The sequence below is a fragment of the Arvicola amphibius genome, chromosome 7 (genome assembly GCF_903992535.2).
Source record: "Arvicola amphibius chromosome 7, mArvAmp1.2, whole genome shotgun sequence".
NCBI classification, from domain to species: Eukaryota; Metazoa; Chordata; class Mammalia; order Rodentia; family Cricetidae; genus Arvicola; species Arvicola amphibius.
Window position 1 is genome coordinate 49220336 of NC_052053.1, and position 9499 is coordinate 49229834.

Here is a 9499-nt window from a genome sequence, read left to right on the forward strand (position 1 = left end):
AACACCATAGACCTTGGATTTACATGGGCTTGGTAATGGTGACCCTAGGCCAGTTCCCTTATCAGACCACAGGAGACAGGTGCACTTCTCCTTTGTAGGGTGACCCTGAAGATTTGAGGGCCTGGGGTACTGACCATCACAGGTTGAGGCTCTCAGCCGTCACAAGATTGGCCTTGCCAGGGTGGGTAACACCTGGTGTTGCCTTCCCTGCTGCTAGTATTGCAGCGAGTGGTAACTGAGGCCTAAGTTCTCGTGAGACTCCTTCTAGGAACTCCTGGGACTTGATGTGGCCTGCTCTGGGGTGACTTAAATGCCCTTTCAAAAAAGACCCCAGGAAAGCATGGATCATCAACCCAAAAGGTGGATTGACCACCTTTCATGCATATGGTATGCATCTGTGCATGCGTGCACACTCGTGCACATAGATGGTTTTCCTTCCCAGAAGCTGGCCCACCAGGGTGTCTCACTGGGCTTGGGACTCACGGATGTAGCGAGGCTGACCGGCCAGTGAGTTACAGAGCTTGTCCCCTGAGGTTACAACTCTGTGCCACCACGCCTGCCTGACATTTTGACATGAGTGCTGGGGATCAAACTCAGGTCCTCGTGCTTATATGGTAAACGTTTACCCCGGTGCTGGATTTTTTTTTTTCTTTTTTCTTTTTTTGGTTTTTCGAGACAGGGTTTCTCTGTAGCTTTTTTAGAGCCTGTCCTGGAACTAGCTCTTGTAGACCAGGCTGGCCTCGAACTCACAGAGATCCGCCTGCCTCTGCCTCCCGAGTGCTGGGATTAAAGGCGTGCGCCACCACCGCCCGGCCCGGTGCTGGATTTTTTTAAACTGGAAATTGAACTGGCTGGTACTGGCACACACCTTTAACCCCAGCACTTGGGAGGCAGAGGCAGATGGATCTCTGTGAGTTTGAGGCCAGCTTGGTCTACAGAGGGAGTTCCAGGACAGCCAGTGCTACACTAAGAAACCTTGTCTCGAAAAAACAAAAACAAAACAAAACAAAAAAGTCACTCTGGATAAGCTAGTAAAACAAACAACACAGCACAACATTGAGATAGGACCTCCACAAGCACTCACAAGCACCCCGCCACTGAGTTACCCTTGTTTCCGGGTCTGTAAATTGCCCAGCCTGGCTGTGAACTCCCTGTATAGCCCAGGATTTGAAGTCGTGAGCCTCCTGCCTCAGCCTCCCAAGTAGCGAAGATTATAGGCTGTGGCACCGAGCCCAGTTTATTATGGAGAATTAATGGTAATAAAAGTTCGGAGTGGGATTTGAGCCAGTAGAGTCGCTTTGACTGATGAAAAACCCAGAGCTGCAGGTGTCTGTAAGTTGACTCCTGTGGTGTCCGCCCCAGACCTGTCACTGTGCTTTCCCTGGTCCGCAGATGGGGAGCCAGAGGCTGAGTGAGGTGTGTCAAGAGTGCCAGGTCTGTCTCGTGCTGCCTTCTCACCTCTGAGGACGCCATTAGACTCAGGGATTCTATTGAGACCAGCCGTGGGTGGACTTGAGACTCCTGTGTCTACCTCAGCCACCTCTCTTCTTGCAGAATGCTGATGGGAAGCTGACGCTTCAGGAGTTCCAGGAAGGCTCCAAGGCCGATCCCTCCATCGTGCAGGCGCTGTCTCTCTACGATGGGCTGGTATAGTCAGGCCCAGAGCTGGGGTAAGTCGAATGGGTCCTGCGGCAGGGGTGGGGTAGAACCCACCCACAGCACAGCTAGCTAATTCTGTGTTTCCAGGGTGCTTGGAGCCAGGGGGCAGGGTCTTTATGTCAGCCACGGCCCTGTGGAGTTTTATTGTTTTTATCATCCCAAATCCAGCCTTTGGTTAGTTTGAAAATTAAGTTTTCTGGGTTGAAGACACTGTAGGCAGTCAGGGGAAGGGGACTGTGGTAAGGCAGAATGATTCGCCCCTTCTTTAACTCGAAGGTCTGAGCTCCATTTTAAAGGTTCCATTAATATTACTTTAAGAAAAGATGTGTGTGTGTGTGTGTGTGTGTGTGTGTGTGTGTACATGTGCACACAGGGTGCCTGTACCAGCAGAGGCCAGAAGAAGGCATCAGATCTACTGGAGCTGAGCCAGAGGCCTCTGTGAGCCACTGGGTGTGGATGCTGGGAATTGAACTTGGGTCCCTGGCAGAACATCCAGTGCTCTGAGCCACTGAGACATCTATTAGCCCTTCTATTAATACTACTTTGCGCAGAAATGCTTTTGCATTGACAAGGTATTAGATGTTGAAAAAGAAAACTTCATTAAAAATAAATGTGATAAATTAAGTTCACCTCCAAAACTTTCCCGTCTAACCTAGACATAGTCACGGTGACCAGAATCATTAATTTTTTAAAGTCACGCTTATTTATTGTTTGTTTGTTTGCTCTTGCCATGGCACGCGTCTGGAAGTTAGGGAACAACCTGCTATGTGCTTCTGCCACCTTCCCTGCTCTGAGCCAGTTGGGACGAGTCCCACACTTCTGTGAAGTTGGCTCTGACCATGATTTGCTGACTTGGTGACCAGATTTTAACAGCAAAGCAAAGCCATGTGCTTGCGTCTTTTTCTTTATCGCTTTCAAAAAAATGAGTCAGATTGTGCATCCTGCGAGTTTCTGTGCATTGGGTGTCTCCCTCTACTGAGGTCCACATTCCCAGGTCCACATTTCCACTGAACCTGCAGCATGTGTATTAGGCTAGACTGGCCACCGAGCCCCTGGCATCTGTTTGTCTCCAGTTCTCCGGTGCCAAGCTTAAGCATACGCTGCCAAGCTCAGCTCTTTGACCTGGGTCTTGATTGACAGGGACTTTACCAAATGAGCCTGAGTTCATTGTTTTCCTGACATCCTTTAAAGGTAACCAGTGACTTTTAAATATCCATCATTTTGAATTTCTGAATCTAAATGTATCGATGAGCTTTAGAATTACAGCTGCTTAGCAGCAGGTGCAATGCTGTCTCCATCGTTTTCGGGAGCTTCGTTTCAGTCAGAACTTCCTGGCGGGTGTGTAGTCTCACTCCGCAATCTCAGCATTCAGGAGGCTGAAGGACAAAGATTAAGGCGTGAGTTTGTTTCGGGCCAGCCCAGGCTACACAGAGAGTTTCAGGCCAGCCTGGGCAACAGTATAAGATCACATTTCAAAGCAACAACAAACGTCATGCTAATAAAAGATGGGCAGGGCTTGAGCTTTGACAAGAATAACAGAACAGGTCAGAAAGGTTTGCTGATCACAGAGGCAGACAGGAAGGATGGCCAAGACCCCACGATGACCCTGCCCACACTCCTCCTCCCTTTCTTCCTTACCACTGTGTCCTGGCTGTCCTAGGCACCCCCACTGTCTTAGGGTGACTATCCCATGATGAAACACCATAACCATCTTGGGGAGGAAAGGGTTTATTGACTTACAAATCCCTGTCACTGTTCATCACTGAAAGACCGCGGGAGCCTGGAGGCAGGAGCTGATGCAGAGGCTGCGAGGGTGCTGCTTACTGGCTTGTTCTTCATGGCTTGCTCAGCCTGCTTTCCTATGAAACCCAGGACCACCAGCCCACGGGTGGCACCAATCACCATGGTACCATCAACACTAACACAAAAAACAATCTCTGATTACAAAAATGCCCTGCAGGCTTGCCTACAGCCTGATCTCTTGGAGACTTTTTCTCAACTGAGGCTCCCTTTTCTTCTCTGAATACGCTAGGTTGTGTCAGGTTGACATCAAACTAGCCAGTACACTCCCTGTGGGGACTTCCTTCTAGGGACACCACTGAATGTTTCCTTTCTGCTGGTTTTCAGGCTAAGAGAGAAAACAAAATTGGCCTGGATAAGGGTCTCCAGTCCTCATAGATCAGGAGCCCTCTGGGCAGAGACGTTTCCGCAGCTGTCTGATCAGGACACCTCCAGGACCCTATATGACACATTAACATGGTTGGGAGGCTGGCTGGTTCCAGGGAAGGCTCTGTGGGCTCTAAGGCAGGACCTCTGTGCTTTTAATAAGAGAATACATGAGGAGAACTCACTTAGTACAGAAGCAACCATTTTAAAGTAGACAGTTCAGCCGGGTGGCATAGGCCTGTTGTTCCCCTATTGTTCCCCTGTCATCCCTGTCATTACAGCTGTTTGAGGCAGGGGCCTCTCGGGTTTAAGGCCTGCCTGAACAATTGAACAACAGACCCGGTCTTAACATCAGAAATATAGAGCTGGTGACTTAATAGTATGGGACATGAGAGACTCTGGTTCTAATCCCAGAGAAGTATGCATAAAGACACACATACATACTCGCACAGACATGCACACACACATGCACAAGCACATAGTTTGGTGGTGTTTAGTATATTTATACACACGCACAGACACACACGCACATGCACCGTTTGGTGCTATTTAGTATATTCATACACACACGTGCGTGCACACACACAGGCACGCATGCACAGACACACACAAGCACATGCACACAGTTTGGTGGTATTTAGTATATTCATACACACACACATGCGCACACACAGGCATGCACGCACAGACACGCACATGCACAGTTTGGTGGTATTTAGTATATTCATACACACACGTGTGCATACACACAGGCACGCATGCACAAACACACACATGCACACAGTTCGGTGGTATTTAGTATATTCATACACGCGTGCACACACACAGGCACGCACGCACAGACACACGCACATGCACACAGTTCAGTGGTATTTAGTATATTCATACTGTTATGCAACTGCCACCTCCTCCTGGTTCTAACAGACTAGCATTCCCTGGAGTCAGACTCCACACCCATCATCTCCCCAGCCCTGCCATCCAGGCTGCTCTCTGTCTCTGTCTCTGCCTATTCTGAGGTGGCCTTTTGAGTCTGGCTTTGCTCCTTTAGCATGCTCCCCAGATCTAGCCACGTCATAGCGTGTGTCACAGCTTATTCCAAAACGTTGGTTCATTTGTTGAGATGCGGTCTTTCTGTATAGCCCAGGTGTTCCACTCCGGGCCACGTCCTCAGCCCTGGGTTTGATTCTTTGTGATGTTGACATAAAAAACACAGCTCTCAGCTCAAAGGGGACAAGGAATAGCCTATTCTGGAACCAAAAAAATGTAAGTGAGCCTGGCCCAGGGACACGGAGTTAGGTTACCCCAGGTTCTCATCAAGTTGTATCCGTAGCTTGGTGGGGCCGTAAATCGAGGCCGTTTTAAAATACACTGGCGAGTGCATCACTGACGTCGGCTACAGGCCAGGCGCTGTTTGCCACTGCTTCTGTCTCCACTTCCGTTGTCTCCATGCCCTGGATGACACTGTATTTTCCTTTGAGTATATATTGGCCATTCTCACAGGCTGAAGAGGCTGTGGCTCTGAGCCATGGGTCCTTAGTGACTTCATCCTACAGGTGGACGGACGCTAATGGTTGTAAATTATTTTATCCTGTTTATCCGGTCAGTCCCCTGTTGTTGGACTCTCAGGTCGGTCCTCACTGTAAGGACAGTACTGTGTGAGCATCCTATTTATTTCTTAGTGATAGCTATGAAGACTTGTATGGCTGAGCCACTTTTCAGGACTTCCAGCCCAGAGCGCCGGTTTGCCCTCTAGAGCCCTCATGTGTAATTTTTTTTGTTTTTGTTTTTGTTTTTGTTTTTTTTTTGTTTTTTTGCTCGTGGCCCCTCTTTTGACTGAGAAAATTTGACACAACTCTTGGTATGTAAGTATATGAATTATAAAGAAATCTATTTTAGGGGCTGGAGAGATGGCTCAGCGGTTAAGAGCACTGACTGCTCTTCCAGGGGAAGAATTCCCAGCACCCACATGGCAGCTCACAACTGCCTGTAACTCCAGTTCCAGGGCATCTGACACCTTCATACCAATGTAGATAAAATAAAATTAAATAAATTATATAAAAAGAAATTTATTTTAAAAGCAGTTTTTGTTACACATATACTTTTATCACTAAAGATAAAAATTAAATTTGCATTTAAATGTAATAGATGTTGTTTATTTTTATAGAAAGATTTAAATTGTGGCTGAAGATTTGATAGCACAGGATACGGAAGGTCTTCGTCTGTCTTCAGGGCTGTCCTGAGAACACAGCCTCACATAGGCACTTAGCACAAAACAGCAGGAATGGGTGTGGAGCCCACCCAGAAATTGCTGGGCATTTTGTTCCAATCCTAGGCCAAAATTCATTTAATGGTGTTCTTCTTAATAAAGTTCAGAGGCCGGGCGGTGATGGTGCACGCCTTTAATCCCAGCTCTCAGGAGGCAGAGGCAGGTGTATCTCTGTGAGTTCTAGGCAAATCTGGTCTACAGAGTGAGTTCCAGGACAGCCAGGGCTACACATAGAAACCCTGTCTCGAAAAACAAACAAAGAAACAAACAAAAAATTTTAGGTCAGCAACTGAAACAACATTTTAAAAAAATTATCTGACTATAGAGATGGTTCAGGGGTTAAGAGCACTGACTGCGGGTCCTGAGCTCAATTCCAGGCAACCACAAGGTGGCTCACAAACATCTATAATGAGATCTGGTGCCCTCTGCTGGCCTGCAGGCATACATGCAGGCAGGACACTGTATACATAATAAATAAATAAGTTCCAAGCCTGTATTTAAGGTTTATTCTGATTGTGCCCCCAACACCCCTCTCCTACTTGGGCTTTCCCACTCCCTTGGGAGCCCCTCTTCTCAACAAATCTTTTAATGTTTGTTACAGCACTTCTTATTTATGTATATGAGTATTCTGTCTGCATGTATGTATGTGCACATGTGCATGCCTGGTGCCTGTGGAGGCCAGAAATGACATTGGATCCCATGAGACTGGAGTTACAGGTGACTGTGAACTTCCACGTGAGTGCTGAGAGCCGAACCCAGGTCCTCTGCAAGAACAAATACCCTGAACTGCTGAGCCATGTTGGTTTTTGTTTGTTTGTTTTTAATGGCCCACTGTGTTTAGTTAGGATTGCTCTGGTAGCACGGGTGTGGGGCTATTTACTATTTGACTCATTAGTGACTGAGGAGATTCCCTCTCTCCCAGCAGCCCAGCTCCTCAGCTAGAGGTCAGGTTCCATGTGTTCCTCCCCTTCTCCATGCTGAAATTCAAACAAGTTTTCACATCCAATGTCCCAGGGCCTGGAGAGGAGAGATGACATAGCACTTAATAGCATTTACTGCCCTTCTAGAGGATTCTAATTTAGTTCCTAGCATCCACGTCAGTCGGCCTGCAACTCCTTCCTGGTCCTGGGGATCCAGTGCCCTCTTCTGGCTTCTGTGGGTACTACACACACACACACACACACACACACACACACACACACACACACACACAGTGAGATGGGGGGAGATACATACTCATAAAAAAATTAAATCAAATGTTCTAACAGGATACAATTTAAGAACAGAAAAGTTCGTAGATACAGTAAACAAAAACAAAAAAACGCTACAATTTATAACACACGAGTCTCAAACCAAAGCTGTTTCAGGCAGCGTTGGTGTTGTCTGGTGTGACGACTGTGTGAATGATGCAGGCCGTGTGCTCTGACCCCACATGGGTGGATGTCACCAGAAACACCCCAGACTCAGGACACTTGATTCTGAACTAATTTTGGTTGTGGGTGGCGCATTCAGAGGTCTTCCACAAAGCGGGTAACCACAGAGGGTCTGGGTCTCTTGTTACCACCACATTTAGTTAGTCAAAGGGACTTGCTGTGTCTTGCAGATGTGTGGGAACCACTTGCCTCCTCCTGTGCCATGAGGCCACCGCAGCCTGACACCACCCCGTGCCCACCCAGTCTTCCTCATCAACACGCCTGCCGGCGCCCTTGAGCCTCCAGGCTCGGTTCTCTTCCGCCCTGCCCTGCATCCACCTGCCGCCTGAAGCCACTGGTTCCAATTGTCAACAACCTCCACTTGTCCAAAACAGCGACGCCCAACGCCGAACCGAAACGGAAAAGGCTCGAGCCCTCCGCAAAACTAAGGCCTCGGCTGCCTCCCTCGGGCAGGCAACCGTTCAGTCCCTCCTGCTCTCCCGCGTGTGTGCTTTCTTTTTTTTATTTCAAACGGACATTGTTAAAGAAAACAAACAAACTACCTTCTGTTCTAGAAGATACTGACCCTCTGGGTCTCAGAGAACTCAATCTCTGTTTGGCCCTCTATAGTGGTGGCCAGGGGCCATTGCTGCCTGGCGAGGGCTCTCAGCCCAGCCCTTAGCAGTGAGGTCACTGGCAGGCCAGGATGGTTAGTGATGGTGGCTCATGTGATAACAGTATTGTATGTTCTGTGGGGAAAGTGAGGTTTTTTTATACTCATATATAATCCATCCCTTTTATTTATTGGTTGTTAACTATTGCTGCTACCTTGTGTGTCTGAAACTCCCAGAATGCTGGGCCTCCGTTTACATGTGCATACCCTCACCCACCTGCCCGCCTCCCTTGGGAGGATGGTGGCCTGCAGTGGCCAAGAAGCCAAAAATCTTTTCCTCTTTTTTGTTTTCAGATACTGTGTTCCGTGTTTGGAGAGGGGAAGGTGGGCATTCCTAAACGGCTAATGTACTGTTCTCCCAGCTTCTGCCCTGCACTCCCCACCCCGCTCCTCTGCTCTCCTTGGAGTCCGGAACACTTTTTTCAAGGACAAACAGGATTTTTATTTTATTTTATAATTTTGCAACTCTTGCTCTGATGTTCCCAGGAGAGAGAAAATGGAGAGCCTTGTCCTGGGAGTGGGAACTGGGAGAGGGCATTGGGCACACAGTGTGGAGAATGTGAAGTTGGCTTCTCTACCAATTGCTGGCAGAGGGGACGATGCCACTGCCTCCTTGATGCTAGGGGTGTGCATGGCCTGTGAATTCTGTCTTTCCTGCCTCTGCCTCTCGCAGCAGGCTACATGGCTTCTCTGCTTGGAGTCTGAGAAGGGGGAGAGGACAGGACCAGGCCACGCTGCTGAGGGAGGCTCTGCTTCTCCAGGATTGAATCCAGAGCCAATGATGGCTCCTTACTGTCCCCAGGAACACGGGGCAGCCGTGAATCAGAAGCAAGGAGTCTGATGTTACCTTCTCAGTCAGTGGGGCTGGGGGCCTGGTGGTTGTTCTTGCTGACATCAATTCTCAGCCTGGAGCTTGGGGTCCTACCTCTGCCACACTGTTCTGTGGTTGTGTTCACCAGGCTCTGAGTGTCTGATGGCACCCCCAAGCCCCTCTTTAGCGTTCTCTAGGCTCTTGGGCTCCTGTGGGGGCTCATCCTCACCCTGGGCAACTTTCTCAGGTGAGACACGGCCTCCCAATTGCTAAGAGGCAAATAATTCTTGCTTCTAGTTTGTGTGGCCTCTCTGAGAGGGGAAATGGCCCCTTGATTTTGTTCTGCTCCGATCCTCCTGTAATCTCCACCGTTCTTCTGGGAGACCACACTCTTCCTTGCTGTGGGTGAGTAGCTATCACCTGGAGGATGGATGTCCTCCACCAAGAGGTGGCTTTGTCCTGCCTCTGCATTCCTGTGGGTGGGAATGCTTAGCCAGCCCACAAGTGCACCC

The 9499-nt window shown here is 48.7% G+C and overlaps 1 protein-coding gene across 1 annotated transcript in view; it reads left to right on the plus strand.

The window, feature by feature from the left end:
- Ncs1 (neuronal calcium sensor 1) overlaps positions 1 to 7988 on the plus strand; it is a 47695-nt gene extending 39707 nt beyond the window's left edge. Inside the window, exons 7-8 of the mRNA XM_038337003.1 lie at positions 1555 to 1670; positions 7695 to 7988. Of these exons, the coding sequence (XP_038192931.1) occupies positions 1555 to 1653 (99 nt within the window). The 3' untranslated portion in view covers positions 1654 to 1670; positions 7695 to 7988. The remainder of the gene's footprint in view (positions 1 to 1554; positions 1671 to 7694) is intronic.
- The last annotated feature ends 1511 nt before the right edge of the window (positions 7989 to 9499 follow it).